The sequence below is a fragment of the Sus scrofa genome, chromosome 14 (genome assembly GCF_000003025.6).
Source record: "Sus scrofa isolate TJ Tabasco breed Duroc chromosome 14, Sscrofa11.1, whole genome shotgun sequence".
Lineage (NCBI taxonomy): Eukaryota > Metazoa > Chordata > Mammalia > Artiodactyla > Suidae > Sus > Sus scrofa.
This window is the reverse complement of record NC_010456.5, coordinates 39,665,292-39,687,026: the sequence shown is the minus strand read 5'-3', so window position 1 is coordinate 39,687,026 and position 21,735 is coordinate 39,665,292. Positions and strand designations below refer to the sequence as shown.

General features: G+C 38.4%; 1 protein-coding gene across 1 annotated transcript in view; it reads right to left on the bottom strand.

Annotated features, from left to right (window-relative positions):
* NAA25 (N(alpha)-acetyltransferase 25, NatB auxiliary subunit) overlaps positions 4,240 to 21,735 on the bottom strand; it is a 75,989-nt gene continuing 58,493 nt past the window's right edge. The window contains exons 21-24 of the mRNA XM_021074209.1: positions 20,047 to 20,144; positions 18,721 to 18,831; positions 11,387 to 11,533; positions 4,240 to 7,027 (exon numbers count right to left, since the gene is read on the bottom strand). Coding sequence (XP_020929868.1) covers positions 6,905 to 7,027; positions 11,387 to 11,533; positions 18,721 to 18,831; positions 20,047 to 20,144 — 479 coding nt within the window. The 3' untranslated portion in view covers positions 4,240 to 6,904. The remainder of the gene's footprint in view (positions 7,028 to 11,386; positions 11,534 to 18,720; positions 18,832 to 20,046; positions 20,145 to 21,735) is intronic.

The window sequence follows — 21,735 nt, the reverse complement described above, 5'->3', positions numbered from 1 at the left end:
ATAAAGCCATTCAGTTTTCTTTTACAGATTATACTTGGGCCTATGACCTGTTTTCTCCTTTGAATTTATTTTTTAATCTAAGGTGGTATGGACTCTGCTCTACCAGAGTAACAGACTCCTGGTAATGCTGTGAAAACTAGTCCCAGCTCAAGGTCTACCTTTATTACTTTCTTCTAGTGTTCAAATCCAAGTGGACTGATTGCAGGTGGTAAAATGTATTGCCCATTTTCTGGTCCTTGAAACTGAATGGCCAGTATAATTATTTTCCATACTCCATGAGATAACATATAACAGATTCTTAGTTTTACCAATATATTCTGATAGGGCTTTTTAAGAGTTGGATTTAGATAGCTAATTAAAAATTTGGTCTAGGAGTTCCCGTCGTGGCGCAGTGGTTAACGAATCCGACTAGGAACCATGAGGTTGCGGGTTCGGTCCCTGCCCTTGCTCAGTGGGTTAATGATCCGGTGTTGCCGTGAGCTGTGGTGTAGGTTGCAGACGCGGCTCGGATCCCGAGTTGCTGTGGCTCTGGCGTAGGCTGGTGGCTACAGCTCCGATTAGACCCCTAGCCTGGGAACCTCCATATGCCGCGGGAGCGGCCCAAGAAATAGCAACAACAACAACAAAAAATTTGGTCCAATTTGGGAGTTCCCGTTGTGGCGCAGTGGTTGACGAATCCGACTGGGAACCATGAGGTTGGGGGTTCGGTCCCTGGCCTTGCTCAGTGGGTTAATGATCCGGCCATGAGCTGTGGTGTAGGTTGCAGACGCGGCTCGGATCCCGTGTTGCTGTGGCTCTGGTGTAGGCCGGTGGCTACAGCTCCAATTGGACCCCTAGCCTGGGAACCTCCATATGCCGCGGGAGCGGCCCAAAAAATAGCAAAAAGACAAAAAAAAAAAAAAAAATTCGGTCCAATTTGAAAGTTTTTTTTAGAAAAGGATTGTTTTCCATCTAAGTCACTTTGTCACTGTCAGTTACTCAGTAATCACCAATTTTTAAAAAGCAGAGTGGGAGAGCATTGTCCCAGCTTCTTCTCAGGCGTGATAAGCAATTATCTGCAGTGATAAGCTTTATGGTAACATCCACACTTTCATATTTAACTAGTTGAAAATACCAAATTGCAGCTCCTAAAATATGTCTGACTGCACCTACATAAAGAAGTTTATGTTGAACAGAGTTAGCAAATAAAATCTTAAATTGTTTATGTTCCCCCACTTCAGCCAGATTGGGTATTTAAAATCCCTGGAAACAAAACTGTTGAATTGGACGGAACAACAGTTTGTGGCAGCTCAGGCTAACAATTCAAACCAATTAGATTAAAATGTTCAGACTTAAAACATCTGCCCATAACCAGCATAGATACCTAAACATTTGACAAAAGACTAAGTACATATTAGGTCCAATGATTTCAGTATTTCCCCTACTCATTATTTCAATTCTAATTGAAAATTCTGAAATATCTTTTTGGATGCTTCTCACAAGTAAACTTGCTTTAGCTGTTCTAGTTTTTTCTCATCTACCTAAAACAGGGTCACTTCCAAAGAATTAAGTATTTACTGTCGTGTAGTTTCTGTTGTGGCACAGTGGGATCAGTGGTGTCTCTGCAGCGCCACAGTGCAGGTTCAATCCCCAGCCTGGCACAGTGGGTTAAAGGATCCAGCCTTGCTACATAGGTGGTATAGGTTGCAGCCATGGCTGGGATCTGATCCCTGGACTGGGAACTCCATATGCCACAGGGTGGCCAAAAAAAAAAGTACCCCCTGTTTTATGGAAGTTAGAATAAGTCAAATGACAAGTAGGAGAAGAACTCACACTAAATTCGTTCAGTCCCCAAAAGTGGTCTCATCTTAATCCTCAATTGTGAGAAGAAAGAAAAGTGGCAGCACATTCATGGTTACTTCATTGGGTATCATCATTTAAAAGCCTAGGGTCTTGAATTGAAGAAACATGGGCTATTGGGCAGAACTAGATTATCGTACATCAGAGGCTCTTTGCATCAAATATTTTTCATTTAAGACACATCTTGTTTCTAATTCAGTTTGTAGTGATTTGCATATACCACATAAGAATCTTCCCTTGTGCAACAGAAATTGACATAACATTGTAATTTTTTTTTTTTTTTTTTTTTGTCTTTTTGCTGTTTCTTGGGCCGCTCCCAAGGCATATGGAGGTTCCCAGGCTAGGGGTCAAATCGGAGCTGTAGCCACCGGCCTACGCCAGAGCCACAGCAACGCGGGATCCAAGCCGCGTCTGCAACCTACACCACAGCTCACGGCAACACCGGATCGTTAACCCACTGAGCAAAGGCAGGGACCGAACCCGCAACCTCATGGTTCCTAGTCAGATTCGTTAACCACTGTGCCACGACGGGAACTCCAGAAATTGACATAACATTGTAAATCAGCTATAATAGAAAAAATAAAAAGCTTACCAAAAAAAAAAAAAACTTCCCTAACACATCAAGTGGATTTCTTCCCTCTATTTCTTAGCATCAAATTACTAATAATGTAGCTCAGATGCTATTAATCAGACTGTAACAAAGGCTATGGACTAACTGGCTTCCTGGAATCAAACAAGAATATGCATTTTAAGGGAATTTCCAGATAAACTGAAGCAAAATGAACCCCTGGATCCAAAATGAAGAAAACTGTCATAAGAAACTTGGCGAGTTATCACAAAAAGTACCAAGGATAATTTTAATTAGAGTCCTTGATAATTGGTGCCACACACACAAAATGGAGGCATTAGAACTACTTCAGGAGAGATTGATTATTCAATAGAGAACCGACAGAATCTGAGAATTCGCACATGGCCATCAAGATAAAGAATGTGAGATGGGGAGATGGGAAAGGGAGGGTGTCTATATATTAGCTCATTTCATCAGTACTTAGAGCGTAAATATTATCCATCCCTTGCCTTACTTAGTAGGCTTAGTAGGCTTATCTGTAATTAACTGCTTTCCTCATATGTAAAATGGTACATTATCTGGAACCCATTTTTACTAGGATACATGAAAGCTAAGACTGAAAAACTCTGCTCCTTAAGCATAAACTGCCATAGTTACCCACAAATAATTTTTATAAGCATTTGGCTCATGGTTGCTTATCCTCCACTTGTTACTATTAAATACATACCTGCATTGAAGCAGTGACGGAATCTCAAAAACGGAATACGAACAGGTATAAACCTGAGTCCACCTTCTGGGGACTGTCAAAGATGACAGTGAGGTATATCCAAGTGCCCCCTTTTGTTAAGAAAATGTTGGGGTAGAGTTAATTCATAACAAGAAGCAGGCAAAAACTGATTTTCAGGGCTCAAAGAAAGGCATTTAGTATCATACGACAGAAAGAAAACTAGGAGGAAAAACAGCTCCTCTTCCCGCTGTATTGTGTGTCTGAATAAACTTTTGATCTCAGCCTGTAGGTTCATACACCCTTAGATAAATCATGTCAGCCTGCCTGAAATCCTCCAGTAACTTCCCACTAAATTTAAAAATCTCATTCCTTCCCCTGGCTACAAAATCCTGATTGCTCTAACCCCAACTCCACTATCTTAATCTATACCTCCTTTCTGCTCCTTTCATTAAGTCTCGGGCACTTGAGCTTTTTCCTTTTTTTCCAGTCAACACAATATGCTCAGCAGCTTCCTGCCTTGAGACCTTTGACTTGTATTCCTTTTTCCATGCCTGACTCTTAATCATTCAGATCAGACAGCACCATTCAGAGGTCCTCCCATGACACCACCTATCCTACATATCCTGATATATATTTTATTAATCAGGATATAATTACAAACTATTATTTATTTTTATTGTTTCTTCCCCTACCTCAGCCACTCTCTAAGATACAGAGCCTCAAATGGAATCTGGCACATAGTAAATAGGTACTCAACACATATTATGTTGAATTAATGAATGCTAGCACACAAGGTAAACAAAAGGACTACTGCCTTGGAATAATTTTAAGTTCACAAATATTACCATTTTTCTGAAGAATATAACAACACAAAATTGAGATGAATTATACCATTTAAAAGATTGTGGCTTCTAGGAATCTGAACAAAGATGAATCAGGCAGAAATGCCAACTTAAAATGAAAGTGTTTATATAAATTAACCCAACCAGTTTAAAGTAGATCTGCTATGCTTCACTTAATTCTGAAGGAGGAAGAAAATATATATCTCCCATATTAATAAATCACATCATAAAAGGAGGGAGAGTTTCAATAACAAGGCTGTAGATACATTGAAACCCCTTTTTATATTAAAATGAAAGACAAATCCAGATTGAACATAGTGATTGCAAAATATAATGCAATTTTGAACAATTAAAATTATGAAAATATACAAAATTGATGGGCAATACAGCTAGGCATTTGTACATTTATGTGGAGAACACTAAAAATTTCTCTACCTTTTATCCACATCAGATAAATGATTTAAACCAAATGTTTGCTTTGGAGAGTCTTAACTTAGGATCTCAGTAGTATAAAAAGCAATAATTCTTCAGTCTGTAAACAGTAGTCGTGTTTTTTCTCCTTTCCTTTTTTTTTTTTTTTAAAAATATCAATTTACCACACAAAAACAAAACAAAACAAAAAACCCACACAAACCAAAAACAGCAGCAGCAGCAGCAGCAGCAATGAGTTATTTGGGAATTCTCTTCAAATACCAATGACATACAATTGCTGGAGAGGGTGCTTTTTACTCATGTAAGAATATATATATATATTTTTTTAACTGTACACAATTTATAGTGCATGACAGTTTCCAAAAGAACAGATCAATAAAAGATATTGGCCATTTCTGCATAATTTCATTCTTTTTACAATTATCTCAAAATTTAAGAGGTTGGATCTAATCAAAATGCTACATTTAGTAGGAAAATCAACAAGTAACAAAGGAAGCATAACCCGACATAATATTATTTGTCATTAAACCAGCAGAGGACCCAGATGCCCCTAGGCAAAAGACTAGTTAGGTAGACCACTGGAGTCACACACTGTCCCTGAGGACCAAGGCCAGCCTACTGAGCACACATACACTAGAATGATCATGGTCAGTCGATAGACTTGTTCCAAAGAGCATTTCTATGTACAGAATTTTTGGGTATTCAAAGAAACATCATTTCAAGAAAACATGCCATACATACCCCTACCCCCATACACAAAGCTCCACCTAAATAGGCCATAGTTTTATGAAATTATGATAGGTTTGTCATTAAGTCAGATTTAGAATTAATCAGAATTTTTAGTTCATCTTGTTCAAGGAAGTTTTCTCCTTTTAGAATGGGGTATGACAATTGTGGCTACCAAATTACATCTAAACTAGTTTTCTGAAATTATGGATGGACTGGACTTCCAACAAGTCTTATTTTTGAACAGGTAATTTAGTAATTTTCAAAAAAGTTTCTTTGGAAGGTGAGAGTGTTATTAATCACCCTACCAAATTGTAAATCTAAGAAAGTCAAGATACAGGAACAAAATGCAATTGTGTTACATACAGAGATTTTTTTTTCCAAGCTTTTTTTTTTTTTTTTTTTTTTGGTTGCTTTTAAAAGAAAAAACTATCACATTTCACTGGAGAAGTGAGTTGGTTGAAAAGGACCTTGTAGGTCTTTAAGACAATCCTCCATCAGATACTTGAATTTCCTCATCAAATTCATTTCTTTGCTTTTCAGAATTACTAACTTTAACAGTATTTGTGTAACAAAGACCAAAACAGAAGCACAGATTCAAACACAAAGAAGTTACCAAAGCAACTATATAATCTGTGTAACATTTTCAAGAGCAATGCTTATCTTTTCTGTCAGAACAACCTCTGAAGCTACAGTCCTGGGGAGCTCCAGTGAACAATGCAAACATGAAGGATAACAGTTCCTTTTTGCCAGCCTAAGGTTAAATCCATAATATACATTCCTTCCTTTCTTCTTTCTCAAAACCCCCACATAAAAAACACTAAAGTATTAAATCTTTATTTTCAAGCATATATACATATATGCTTGAAAACATACTTATATATGTAGAAGCATATACATATATATATATATATATATCTCACAAAACCAAGGACGTTGGTATTATACTTGCCTGCATAAATTATGTACACCTCTTTTCTTTAAAACAGTGATTCTCAACTTTCCCAAAAAGACAGCAAGCTAGTCTTCAGCAGGCTTATAAGTGGTCTGTACTACTTTCCTCTCCAAACAGCTGTAAATTAGCAGAAGCCTATCTGTGATTTAACTCTCACAGAAGCTAGGATGGGGATACCTTGGCCACTGGGACTAGTAGGCTAAAAAATGAGGGCCTGTGATCATCTGAGTGATGCCCTTCAGTGGCAGGTGCTTATGCCAAATTTCACCTGAAGCCCTTTGGCTACCTGCTTTGGGCTCTGTGGAAGCCACAAAGCCAAGGGAGCCTCAAACTAAACTGCTAATGTGAAAAGAGGGTCCTGCTCCAGGTCATGGTCCCCCTCTACTTTTGCTTTCTGCTTCTTAAGGCTCAAGGACCAGATCAAAACGCCCATTGCTGTAATGGTAGGACCATTCAGCTGCTCTGAGGTCAATGCTTTATGCTTATTTCTATTGCTGCTTTTATAGAACCCCATCACCACCAGATGCTCTGGTGATAGAAGGGAAGAAAAGTGGGGTTCTCTTGTGGCTGCCATATGCATATGAACATGTATAAAAAGTGGTCAAACCCAGATGAGGGTCCTGCTTCTGGTTTATATACAATAATTTAATCAGTTGTATACATTTAATACCTAAAAAATTAATTCACGATCAAAGTCCTTCATGCATTTTATGAGGAAGTTCTGGATTAAAATGATGGTCAACCAGATGTAGCTTTTGCCTGGGAAGATGTCATTTTCTGTTGTAGAGTCATCAGTGCCTGTGGTTCTTAGTAACCTAAATTTTTAGTTTCTTTGTGGTCTCAAGTCTTTTTTTCAGCAGCTCCCCAATTTCCAGAAGTGAGTGCAAGTAACTGCTCTGCACCTTCCCTTGCACAGTCTTTGAAAATTTTCTCTCTTCCTACAAAGGAAATAAGAATCAGTGATCTTGCTCAGAAAGTATACCCTCAGATTATAGTTCCTAGGCATAAATTACCACAACTTTTGGTCTCATTGCAGGCTTCACCAGAATACAGTGGGTCATTTTCAATTTCATTAAATGCAAAGATGGCTACATTCTTCACAGATGTATATTTTTTCCATGAGACTTTTCACTGAGACCCTGTTGCTTTTGCATAACTATTCTTTCAAGTAAACTTTATTATAAATGATATCAAGTCAAAAAACTTGAGATGTTTAATCACTACATTTTATCAAAAAAAAAAAAGTTAGAAAATTATTACTAAGTAGTTTGACCATAAAATCACTACTATTTTTTTTTCCCCATTTTTGGCCATACCCGCAGCATATAGAAGTTCCCAGGCCAGGGATCAAATCTGAGCTGGAGCTGCAACCCATGTCATAGCTGTGGCAATGGTGGATACTTAACTCACTGTGCTGGGCCAGGGATCGAACTAGTGCCTCCACAGAGACAAGCTGGATAATTAACCTACTGCACCAGAGTGGGAACTCCCACTATTTTATTATGAGATGTACAAAGTGGGAAAATTGAGATTTCTCACTATAGGGAAAAAAGTAGAGATTTATTACTAAGACATAACCACAGACACTTTTTAAAAGCATCAAATTTACCAGTGTCATCCTTTCTAGTTACAATAATCGAGAGGCCTCCCTCCATACTGACAAAATCCATAGGAGTTCCAGAGGTTAAACAACGAAAAATTTTCTTAAGGCTACTCAAAATGTGAGGTAAATATTTGCTGCACATTTGACCTGTGGTAAGGACCACAAAAAAACACAGAGGATGGAGTGTTCAAACACAGAAAGAAGGTTGGCTAAAAACTGGTTAGCTAATAAAGCTGGCATTATTTTAAAGCCCAAAAGAAACCAGATAAGCACACTTTGTGACCTAACAATTTCTAAGAAGGTACATACAACAAATACATTCCACTGAGTACTGTATGTAAAAGCACACATACAGAAAAAAACCTAAAATGTCCAAGAGCTGTGATGCATTCTTATTTTCAATAGTATACAGTTGTTTAAAAGAAGAAACTGATCTGGATGCATTAGCCTGAACAGAACTCTTAAATACCTGGGAGTTCCCGTTGTGACTCAGCGGGTTACAAACTCAACTAGTATCCATGAGGATGCAGGTTCGATCCCAGGCTTTGCTCAGTGGGTTAAGGATCCGGCTCACAGCTGTGAGCTGTGGTGAGGTGGCAGACACAGATCATATCCCATGTTGCTGTGGCTATGGCGTAGGGCAGCAGCTGCAACTCCAAGTCAACCCCTAGCCTAGAAACTTCCATGTGCCACAGGTGTGGCCCTAAAAAGCAAAAACCAAAAACTCTTGAATATCGGTAGAGTGAAAAAAAGGCACATTTCGGAATAAAATAGAGTATATCATTTACTTTTAGAAATGTAACAGATATTAGAGTACATTATAAAGTTACATTAAAACCAGACGGTTTTAAAAAGTGGGTGGGAAGTATGTTGGCACACGACAAGTTTCAGTGGATTCCACTGGAGAAAAGGAAAGGGGATCGGGATTAGAGGTAGTACTCCAGAGCCCTTGTTCACAGTGTTTCAAGTTTAGAAAGAAAGGAAGGAAAGAAAGAAAAAAGAAGTGAACCTAACGGAAATGGAATCCAAGAGTTTTGTTTTGCTTTAACCCCCAAAAAAGTACTCACCACTATATGGATCCTCTATTTGGTGGCCACTGCTGCTCAGTATAGTATATGTATCATGACTTTAATAAAATAAGGTAATATAAGGCCATTATTGTTTTGTTTACTCACTATAATCCTATGAAGTACATATTACAATTTCCATTTTACAAATAGAGAAACTGAGGCCCAGAGAGGTTAAATGGCTTTCTCAGGGTCAAAAGATGAAGGCAAAACCAAGGCTTGAAAAATCCAGAGAGTAGCTCAGAGTTAAGGATAACCTCTAGAATAATCAAAACAAGAAATCTTATTTGTCATTTCAGGAGGAAGATAGATTTTTCAGCAGAACAACCATTCAACAGTCTCTAGGACAGAAGGGCTACTGTGTCTGCTGTTACCTTCATATCCAACAGCCATTCCCATAAACCGTAAGCTCTGGCTCTGCCAAACATCTCATGTTGTGCCAAAAGCACAATTCACTTTCCTGCCTCCACGATTTTGTCTGTGCCTCCTCCTGCTTGGGATTCCTTTATTCCATTCCTTTCTACCTGGTGAAAATTTATTAATCCTCACATGTCCCTCTTTCAGTTGAGACTCTTTCTGACTCACTCAGATTTTTATGCCTATTATCATATCTCCAATTTGGTAAGCAATTTTTACATATCTCTCTATGGCCAGGTCTTTTTTTTTTTTTTTTAATCTTTTTGTCTATTCTACAGCCGCACCCATGGCATACGGAGGTTCCAGGCTAGGGGTCCAATCGGAGCTGTAGCCACCAGCGTATACCACAGCCTCAGCAACTCGGGATCCGAGCCACGTCTGCAACCTATACCACAGCTCACGGCAACGCTGAATCCTTAACCCACTGAGCAAGGCCAGGGATCAAACCCGAAATCTCGTGGTTCCCAGTCGGATTCGTTAACCACTGAGCCACAGACAGGAACTCCTACCGCCAGGTCTTTAATCACTGTATTTCTATAAGCAATTACCCCAGCAATAGTGAGCTTCATAAATTCATATCTACCTACTGAAAATCTCAAAGATAACCAGCAAAGCCTAACCAAATAAAGCAATGTGACATCTGTTCAAGTGTGTGATCCTTAGATTTTTTAAAAATAGGTACTGTAATTTTGAATTTTTACTTTTCTATAGTTATTCAAAAAAGGAGATAGGAGTTTGGTGTAGAGAAGAGAATGAGTTTGCATTTAGTCTCAAAAGTAAAAAGTTGGAGTTCCCTTATGGCAGAGCAGATTAAGTATTTGGGGTTACCACTGCAGTGGCCCAGGTCACTAGTATGGCATGGGTTCGATCCCTGGCCTAGGAACTTCCACATGCTGCAAACTTGGCCAAACAAAAAAGTAAAAAAAAGGAGTTCCCATCGTGGCGCAGCGGAAACGAAACCAACTAGGAACCATTAGGTTGCAGGTTCGATCCCTGGCCTTGCTCGGTGGGTTAAGGATCTGGCATTGCCGTGAGCTGTGGTGTAAGGTGCAGACGGGGCTCGGATCCTACACTGCTATGGCTGTGGTGTAGGCCGGCAGATGTAACTCTGATTGGACTCCTAGCCTGGGAATCTCCATATGCCTCAAGTGTGGCCCTAAAAAAGCAAAAAAAAACACAGCTCTATATCTACTATTATTAATTATCAGATCTCTTTATACATAAAAGTGGTCCAAAAGGACCAGAAAGTGTCTCCCCTTTCGGCATGCAAGTGCGGAGCAGAAGGCAAAATTCTGCATGAGATGTACCTATTTCACATGGATTTAATTTCTTAGGCCTGGGTACCACTGAGCCACAAAGAGAACTCCCAGAATCCACATTTTAAAGGTAAGACTTTATAAGAATTTTACTAGTATAATTTTAAGAAACCAGCCTATGGAGTTCCCGTCGTGGTGCAATGGTTAAAGAATCCAACTAGAAACCACAAGGTTTCGGGTTAGATCCCTGGCCTCCCTCAGTGGGTTAAGGATCCGGCATTGCCATGAGCTGTGGTATAGGTAGCAGACATGGCTCAGATCCGGCGTTGCTATGGCTCTGGTGTAGGCCGGCAGCAACAGCTCCGATTAGACTCCTAGCCTGGGAACCCCCATATGCTGCGGGTGCAGCTATTAAAAAAAAAAAAAAAGAAATCAGCCTATGATAACTATCAGGAGAAAACTAATGACTGGCTCCTTTGATTCCATACTTGTTTCCATTCCTTTTTGGCTGACTTGCTCTGGCCTAATTATTACTACTAGCTGAACTATTTCCGATGTCCAGCATCTTTCCTTTTTCATGTGGTAACTGCTGGGCTGGCAAAGAAACCAGCCAATCAAGCAGCAGGTTAAGTTTTCAGTCAAGGAAACTGTCCCTTTCCTCTGGTGCTAAAAATAGGGACAGTACTAATTCTACTCCCCAATAAATCATCAGTAGTTTTCACAGAAAAAGAACCAACCCAAAAATGTATAAAAAGTAGGAAGAATGGGAGGCGGGGAGTGAGGTGGGAGGAAACACCACCAACAACATAACAGAAAACTACTGCCATGTACCTTCTAATCGCAAGTCCTATAAGGAGAGAATGATGAATTGAAAATTAACTTGTCCCTGTGATAAAGATAAGAACACCTGAGTACCTATATATAACTTATTGCCGATCAACTACGGCCTCTTACCAGTGAAAGAGAAGTGTCTTCTAAAATAAGTTCTTCAAGTTTAAGTGCAATTAGATGTGTTTCAAGCCCTTTAATATGATCCACAACATTGGAGATTAAAGTCTGGAGTCCAGTAACATAGTCTTGAAAACTGGTAAAGACAGGCGGCTGGAAAAGATTTTTTAAAAGTTGAAAGGTTATTAAACATATTTGTCCCATGCTTACATCACATAAGCTGTACCAATTTCAAGCTATAGCATTATTTAATTCCATTACTTGTAACAAGAATAGAGGTAGTTTTGGATACTAGGACAGTCTCTCAATCCAAGGTAAGTTCAATAGCCATTAGATAATGGCTAACTCAGTAATGGTGACTTTGTTTTCTTTTTTATCTTTTGGTTTTGTTATCTTTTTTGGCTGCAGTGTACAGCAGCTTGATGTGGGATCCCAATTCCCAGACCAGGGATTGAACCAGAGGGCAGAGGGGAAAGCGCCAAGTTGACTTTTTTTTAATAAGGTTTTACTTCGCTCTGGGGAACTAGAGATAAAAAACCAGTAAGGAATCTTAGTTAGTCAGTATTCAACTTTACACTGGGAACTTCCTGGAACACTAAAGGAGATGATACCAAGACTTCATTTCTTCTCTTTATATCTTTGAAATTTTATCTAATGTTAATGATAGAAATGGAAAGTCTAAGTTCTAGTGTAAAAAATAATGGGTAACAAAAACCAAGAATTCTTTTTTTTTTTTTTTTTTTTTTTTTTTGTCTTTTTAGGGCCACACCCATGGCATCTGGATGTTCCCAGGTTGAATCGGAGCTGTAGCCACCAGCTTACGCCACAGCCACAGCAATGCCAGATAAGAGCCTTGTCTGCAACCTACACACAGCTCATGGCAATGTCAAATCTTAACCCACTAAGTGAGGACAGGGATCGAACGCGTGTCCTCATGAATACCAGGTGTGTTCATTACCATTGAGCCACAACAGGAACTCTCAAGAAAATACTAAAAAATAGTTGAGGGGAATTTGCCCTAATAGATATTAAGAGTATACTATAAAGTTACATTAAATCTAAATGGGACTGGTATATAAGTAAAAAAAGACTGAAAGGACACAAGACCCCAGAAAGAGCAAAGAATATAATTTCAAACAGTGGTCTGAATTTCAAAACAGTGATTTCAAGTGAATGAATGGTACTGAGATAGCTAGCTAGACATACTGTGAAATATAAAATAAGTGAAATAATAAATACAAAAACAAATTCCAGACAGATTTAAATATTTTTTTTTAAATGCAGGAGTTCCTGTGTATCAGAAATGAATCTGACTACTATCCATGAGGATGTGGGTTTGATCCCTGGCCCAACTCAGTGGGTCGGGGATCTGGTGTTGCCATGAGCTGTGGTGTAGACTGGCATTTGTAGCTCCGATTGGTGTAGGCTGGCAGTTGTAGCTCTGATTTGACCCCTAGCCTGAGAACTTCCATATGCCATGGATACAGCCCTTAAAAAAAAAAAAAAAAAAAAAAAAAAAAAAAAAAAAAATCATCAAAGCACTGGAAGACTTAGGTACTTACTTCTGAATTCCTAAATTGAAAAGATCTTTCTAAAGATTATACTAACCTAGGAACCATTTTTTAAAAATCTCAGAAAGGGAGTTCCCTTTGTGACTCGGTGGAAATGAACCCAAGTAGTATCCATGAGGAAGCAGGTTCAATCCCTGACCTCGCTCAGTTAGTTGGGGATCTGGCGTTGCCATGAGCTATGGTGAAGGACACAGACGAGGCTCTCCTTCCAAGTTGCGTGGCACAGGCCAACAGCTTTAGCTCCAATTCAACTCCTAGCCTGGGAACATCCATATGCCATGGTGCCACCCTAAAAAAAAAAAAAACAAAAAAAAACAGCAGAAGCAAAAAAATTAGAACTAACCAAATATTCAATGATGTGAATAAATTATGCTATACAACAGGATGGCACATATCCATTAAAAGTAATGAGCTACATCTATATTTCCTAAAATAAGGAGAAGTCCAATTGTTCTGTTTCACCCTATTAAGTGAAAACAAAACAAAACAAAACAAATAGCCAAGTTATAGAACCTTTTACAGAGCACGGTTCTGGTTTGTTTGCAGTGGTTAATCACTGCTTGGTGGGAAAATGAGTGATCTTCACTATATTCAAATCTTTAGGATACTTAGACAATCATAAAAATAGGAAAGCTATTCTCATTTTTGGAAATCAGAAAAGCAATAAATACAAAAACTCTCACAAAATGCAAAGAGCAAAAACTCTCGACAAATATTAGGAGTGTATGCATCCACTGGAAGAGAAAGTAACAGTGAAATTCTGATCCATACTTTCAAACTCTGCACTCATGATCTGTTAAATTATCTTGAACAAAGTGATGGAGAGAAGTGAATGAATGCTAACACCCAGGACAAGTGTCAAATCTAAACAATTCCTGAATTGCTACTGAATTGTGTAGGAAGTTAATATCATTAATAAAACCATCGACATTTTCGAAAAATGAAGGTTACTGTATTGCTATAGTGAACAAAAATCTCTCATTAATAAGGTAAACTCAAATACTAATAAAACAGCATGTCATATGCAGAATAAATCCTAAATATCTTTCCTTATGAGGATAAAAATTACGTTAATGTTTTACACATTTGAAAATTAAGTCAAGATAGGAGGAAACTTCAAAATTGAATACAAACAGAAAATATGAGTCTTATTTATATTACACTAATAATACAATCTGAGTTTTTAATTCCAGTGCTTTTACAGAATACCTCAACTATCCACATTGACTAGAACATAATCTAAGGACAAAAGAAACACTGCGGGAGTTCCTGTCATGGCTCAGCAGAAATGAATCTGACTAGGAACCATGAGGTTGCAGGTTCGATCCCTGGCCTTGCTCAGTGAGTTAAGGATCTGGTGTTGCCGTGAGCTGTGGTGTAGGTCACAGACGTGGCTCGGATCCCGAGTTGCTGTGGCTCTGACATAGGCCGGCAGCTACAGCTCCGATTCGACCCCTAGCCTGGGAACCTCCATGTGCCACAGGTGTGGCCCTAAAAAGACAAAAGACAAAAAAAAGAAAAAAGAAACACTGCAAAAATTTGAACTTTATTTAGCAGTTTTGTTATTGGAACTAGTAGTGGAACTAATATACTAATTCCACAACTACTTATTATTTGTTGTAAAACAGCAAATGAATAAATATGCTGCTGGGAACCATGGTTCTCACCCTTTATAGAGTGCAAAAGCTACAAATATGGAATGAGGGGAGGAATGGAAGGAAGAACACTGATAATGGACTAAAAGTGGAGGTATCAGTAAGAATTAATTATTTAAAACTACGTATTTGTATGTGTAGATAAATTTCCATCTTTCTTCACTGATTAACTAGAAGCAATAAAGCCCCAATAGGAATTGGTATACCCAACACTTAGCTCTTGATTCAAAAATACCATGCCCCAGAGTTCCCATCATGGCTCAGTGGTTAACAAACCCGACTAGCATCCACGAGGATGCAGGTTCGATCCCTGGCCTTGCTCAGTGGGTTAAGGATCCGGGGTTGCCGTGAGCTGTGGTGTAGGTCAGAGATGTGGCTCGGATCCCGAACTGCTGTGGCTCTGGCACAGGCCGGCAGCTATAGCTCCGATTGGACCCCTAGCCTGGGAAACTCCATATGCCATGGGTGCAGCCCTGAAAAGACAAAAGGCAAAAAAAAAAAAAAAAAAAAAAAAAAAAAAAAAAAAATACTATGCCCCATAAAGAAACCAGGGCTCACTGAAAAAATGTCTGATTTCAGTTCAATGGGTGAGTACAAAGCGTTTTTGTTTTTCCAGAAAGTAAGAGCTCAAAGCCAATGAGGACACGTTTAAGGACAGGAACCAGCTTAAAATGGCTCCTATTAGCCAAATCTGTACATCCAAAAGAAAATGATGATAATGGATTATAAAGTAAATTTTAAAAAGAAAGTCCACCATGATACTAAAATAGTGATATTAAAAAATGTATAGCTTGGAGGGAAGCAATCCCGTTTATCATTGCATCCAAAAGAATAAAATACCCAGGAGTAAACCTACCTAAAGAGACAAAAGACCTGTACTCTGAAAACTACAAGCCACTGATGAAAAACATCAAAGATGACACAGATGGAAAGATATAACATGCTCATGGATTGGAAGAGTTAATATTATCAAAATGACTGTACTACCCAAGGCAAACTACAGATTCAATGCAATCCCTACCAAATTACCAAGGACATTTTTCACCGAACTCGAACAAAATATGTTAAAGTTTGTTTGGAAGCACAGAAGACCCAGAATAGCCAAAGATATCCTGAGAAAGAAAAATGGAGCTGGAAGAATCAGGCTCCCAGACTTCAGACTATACTACCAAGCAACAGCCATAAAAACCATATGGTACTAGCACAAAGACAGAAATAATAGAACTGTGGAACAGGACAGAAAGCCCAGAATTAAACCCACGCACCTACAGCCAACTCATCTATGACAAAGGAGGCAAGAATATACAATGGAGAAAGGACAGCTTATTCAATAAGTGGTGCTGGGAAAACTGGACAGCCACATGGAAAAGAATGAAATTGGAACACTCCCTAACACCATACACAAAAATAAACTCCAAATGGATTAATGACCTAGATATAAGACCAGACACTATAAAACTCTTAGAGGAAAACATAGGCCAAACACTCTCTGACATAAACAACAGCAACATCTTCTCAGATCCACCTCTTAGAGTAATGACAGTAAAAACAAACATAAACAAATGGGACTTCATTAAACTTAAAAGTTTCTGCACAGCAAAGGAAACCCTAAACAAAACAGGAAGACAACCCACAGAATGGGAGAAAATCTTTGCAAATGAAGCAACTGACAAGGGATTCATCTCCAAAATTTATAAACACCTTCTGCAGCTCCATACCAAAAAAACAAACAACCCCATCAAAAAATGGGCAGAAGATCTAAACAAACAGTTCTCCAAAGAAGACATACAGATGGCTGAGAAACACATGAAAAGATGTTCAACATCACTCTTTATTAGAGAGATGCAAATCAAAACCACTCTGAGGTACTTCCTTACACCAGCCAGAATGGCCATCATCCAAAAGTGTACAAACAATAAGTGCTGGAGAGGGTGTGGAGGAAAAGGAACACTAGTACACTGCTGGTGGGATTGTAAATTGGTGCAACCACTGTGGAAAGCAGTATGGAGATTCCTCAGAAAACTCAAAATAGAACTACCATTTGATCCACCAATCCCACTCCTGGGCATCTACCCAGAGAAAACCACAGCTTGCAAAGACACATGTACTCCGATGTTCATTGCAGCACTATTTACAATAGCCAAAACATGGAAACAACCTAAATATCCATCAACAGAGGAGTGGATCAAGAAGATGTGATACATATACACAATGGAATATTACTCAGCCATTAAAAAGAATGAAATACCAGCATTTTTTGCAACATGGATGGACCTAGAAACTATCATGCTAAGTGAAGTCAGCCGTACAATGAGACACCAACATCCAATGCTTTCACTGACATGTGGAATCTGAAAAAAAGGACACAATGAACTTCTTTGCAGAACAGATGCTGACTCACAGACATTGAAAAACTTATGGTCTTCAGAGGAGACAGTTTGGGGGGTGGGGGGATGTGCCTGGGCTGTGGGATGGGAATCCTATGAAATCAGATTGTTATGATCATTATACAACTACAGATGTGATAAATTCATTTGAGTAATAAAAAAATTTTAAAAATTTAAAAATTTAAAAAAAGAAACACATTTGAGGTGGAAGATAGTAGTTATTTTTTTAAATTTTAAATTAAAATATGGTTGATTTAAAATAAATAAAATAAATAAAATAAAATAAAATTAAATTAAATTAAAAAATGCATAGCTTAGGAGTTCCTGTTGTGGCGCAGCAGCAACAAATCTAGAGGAACCATGAGGTTGCAGGTTTAATCCCCGGCCTTGCTCAGTGGGTTAAGGATTTGGCATTGCTGTGAGCTGTGGTGTAGGCTGGCAGCTACAGCTCCAATTCAACCCCTAGCCTGGTAAGCTCCATATGCTGTGGGTGAGGCCCTAAAAAGATACACACACACATAAAAAAAGAATCAACAATAAAGACAAAACAGGGAGTTCCCGTCGTTGCGCAGTGGTTAACGAATCCGACTAGGAACCATGAGGTTGCGGGTTCGGTCCCTGCCCTTGCTCAGTGGGTTAACAATCCAGCGTTGCCGTGAGCTGTGGTGTAGGTCGCAGATGCGGCTCGGATCCCGCATTGCTGTGGCTCTGGCGTAGGCCGGTGGCTGCAGCTCAGATTCAACCCCTAGCCTGGGAACCTCCATATGCCGTGGGAGCGGCCCAAAGAAATAGCAAAAAGACAAAAAGACAAAAAAAAAAAAAAAAAGACAAAACAAAAAGCTAAGTATTCTAGATGAGAGAAGTATACAGAGAGATGACAACTAAAAGCTTATCAGATCCTTAGTAGGATTCTAGTATTTTAAAAAAGTCTAGGAGTTCCCGTCGTGGCGCAGTGGTTAACGAATCCGACTAGGAACCATGAGGTTGCGGGTTCAGTCCCTGCCCTTGCTTAGTGGGTTGGCGATCCGGCGTTGCCGTGAGCTGTGGTGTAGGTTGCAGACGCGGCTCGGATCCTGCGTTGCTGTGGCTCTGGCGTAGGCCGGTGGCTACAGCTCCGATGAGACCCCTAGCCTGGGAACCTCCATATGCCGTGGGAGTGGCCCAAAGAAAGAGCAAAAAGCCAAAAAAAAAAAAAGTCTATAAATGACATAATTGGGATAACCAGGGAAATTTTAATTTGGACATTACAATATTATTGTATCAATATTAAGTATCTTGAGTGTGAAAATTTCTTGAGTATTATGGTTTTGTAGTAGACTGCCCTTGTTCTATCCTGGTGTGTTAAGTATCACAAAGTCTATAGTTTTCTTTCAAATGGTTCAATGAACAGTGGTCAGGGAGGTAGAGAATGAGAGAAATAAAGCAATTGTAGCAAATCATTAACAAGTGGTGAATCTAGGTAAGGATATCTGGGTCTCATTATACTGTTCTTTTGGCTTTTCTGCAGGTGCATAATTTTTTTCAAAAGCTGGGAAGAGAAAATGAATGAATATAGGATCCATGGAGTTCCCCTGTTGTACAGTGGGTTAAGAATCCAGAAGCTGGGTAGGTCACATCTGCAGCTCAGATTCAATCCCTGGCCTGGAAATTTCCACGTGCCATGAGTGTGGCCAAAAAGAAAAAGCACCACATGGCCAGATTGTTACTTGTGTTTTCTTTATTATTACCATGATGATGCTGGTTTCTTTCTTCTTCTTCTTCTTTTTCTGTAAATTTAATTTGTATGGTCTCAGGACACTCTCACAGTAACTGGAGACCCAAAGGATAATAGAAATAGTCTGAAAGAGGAAAAATTGCAAATTCATCAAAAAGGATTACACTCAAGCTATATATCAGGAACAAAGTTTATGGAACAAATTCTATGCAAACACTTCTTTTATGCAAATCCCTTCAATTTCTCTTCTAACTCTCCATTCACTGATTTCTACAATTACCACACTAATTCAGGTCATCACCTGCTCAGAATACTGTCTTTATTCCTCCTCCCAGCTCTAAACCCATCCTCCATTCAGTCCAGTTTCCTTTCACTTTCTGGTAGGAAATAAGGATCTACTAACATCCTTTTCACTGAAGTGAAAAGTCCAAATTTCTAGGCATAGAGTCCCCACCCAACTCTCCATCCAGGTAACATACTGCCTCATCTGCAAACCTTAACTTATATGTAAAGAAATCTCCCCAGTTCATCAGCACATATTCTTATTGTATTAAGTTAGGTGTTTATGTGTCCCCTATGCTACAGTAGGTACATGTACATATACATGCAATTATATCTCATTCACTCATTAAGTATCTCCTAGACACTTACAATATGCCAATCACCAAAACAAAGAATAGTGCCTTCATGAAGCTTACAGACTAATAGGGGAAGAAAAATAAACAAACATGTGACAGAAGTAACAGGGAAAAAAAGATAATGGATTATGAGTGTTTGTGATCTTTCTCTTTTTCTGGCTAAAAAAAGAGTTTTAGAGTTCTCTTGTAGTGCAGCAGGTTAAGGGTCAGGCACTATCACTGCAGTGGCTTGGGTCACTACTGTGGCATAGGTTAAATCCCTGGCCAGGGAACTTGCACATGCCATGAGTGTGGCTAAAAAAGAAGAGAGTTTTGCTACATTGGTTCCCAGATCCTTCTTCATAATGCAGAATTTCAGTAATTAGTGAACAGCAGCAACAAATAAAAAAGCCTGGCAGAATTAAATTACATAGTAGTTGAGTCAAAAAGAAGAATAAAACAGAAAGATCAAGATTTGGAGTAAATATAAGGAATCTTTAGAGATTAGTAAAGTAAATTTCAAGAAGTTTTACCCTAGCATTATGAATGAATTTTCTTGATATTCTTGGAGAGTTCAGAAAATTTAAATTGCTTTTCAATTGATAAAAGCTGGGAGTAGGGGTTAAATTACAGGTAAAGTGCCTATTAAGTGGTATTCCTTTTTAAATTAATCCTGCATACAATGAAGGAAAATTGAGTATTTCAGGAAGAGGAAAACATACCTCAACCAAGAAGACTAGATTTTCTAAAAGAGCAGGATGTGTTTTCAAGTTACCATCTTTAACTTCTAAGAGATCACCTTTACATTTACTGAAGATATCTGAAAACAGAAAAATATTTTGTAGCTTTTCAGCTTTTGTTTTACTATTATTTTTAGGAACACAATTTTTTTTGTCTTTTTGCCTTTTTTTGGGCTGTTCCTGCGGCATATGGAGGTTCCCAGGCTAGGGGTCGAATCCGAGCTGTAGCCACCGGCCTACGCCACAGCCACAGCAACACGGGATCTGAGCCACGTCTGTGACCTACACCACAACTCACGGCAACGCCAGATCATTAACCCACTGAGCAAGGCCAGGGATTGAACCCACAACCTCATGGTTCATAGTCGGATTCGTTAACCACTGAGCCATGACGGGAACTCCTGGAACACAATGTTTAATCTAATAAAGAATAAGCAGTAATAAAGGCTTAATTCAGAAAAGCTCCCCCATATCAATGAACCAAATACCAAAGACTATTTTAAGCTCTTTAAAAAGCTATGTGACTACTGCTCTGTTGCCTTCAAAACATAAAATGTGGACTTATAAATTAAATATTCTAGGATCTAAACATGAGCTAAGCCTTTCCAGACAGGCGTTGGTACAAAATTAAGACCGCAAGTGGATGATTTAAAAGAACTTGCACGATTATAGAGTAAAAGACTAATGTGCATGGTAAAAATGCACCTTCATAACAAATACCACATTTTATTCTCATAATTTTGATCGTCTTTTAATTCTCAGTCCTCATATGAAAAATAAAATACAATATGGTTTACGCTCCTAAAAAGAAAGACCCTTGTAAGTTTAAAATGCACAATAACATATAATGGAAGAATCTAAAGCTGCACACTTGAAAATAACACAATATTGTAAATCAACTATAGTTAAATAAAACAATAATAATTTTTTTAAAATATTTGAGTTGAAAAAAAGCATATGTGTGTGGACACCAAAAGAGACCAATGAGCCTGTTTTCAGAGGTCTAGGAAAACTGCATCAATGTGAATAGATACATAGAATTAACCTAAAAGTGATTGGTAGTAGTATTTTAGAATATAATAATTTTAAGAATTATTCTGGGTGTTGTAAATGTGCTCTGAAATGTTGGCATGTCATTTCAGTGTTTCCATTTTAATTGCTCTTGTAATACTTTGTACAAAAAGGACTTTAGAAAGACTACTTTGGTTGAAAAAAAGGAAAAAAATGATCTGGTCTTATTTTAACATCTATGGAAACACTGGGGATGGAGTTTGTTTGTATAGCTACAATTCAGGATATTTAAATATTAAATTCAGGATATTTAAAATAGTATTGAACAGTTCACAAGAAATTAAGTAAAGGTGGATATTGAAAAACTAATACTTTCTTTCCATGTGACTGTTTTGCATACTTTTATCCCCATAATTTAACACCACATTCCTTGTTTTTCTTAAATAAAACAATATTTTGCAAAAAAAAAAAAAAAAACAAACAAACATGTATAGCCTTTACCAAACAATTTCATTCCTAGGAATTTAATCCCAAGGAAATACTCAAAGAAGTACCCAAACAACTACTTCCCAGGATATTTATTTCAGCATTACCATGCATAATATATTATGCAGTCAGAGCATATAAATAAATATGATTAACTGATACAATACTATGCAA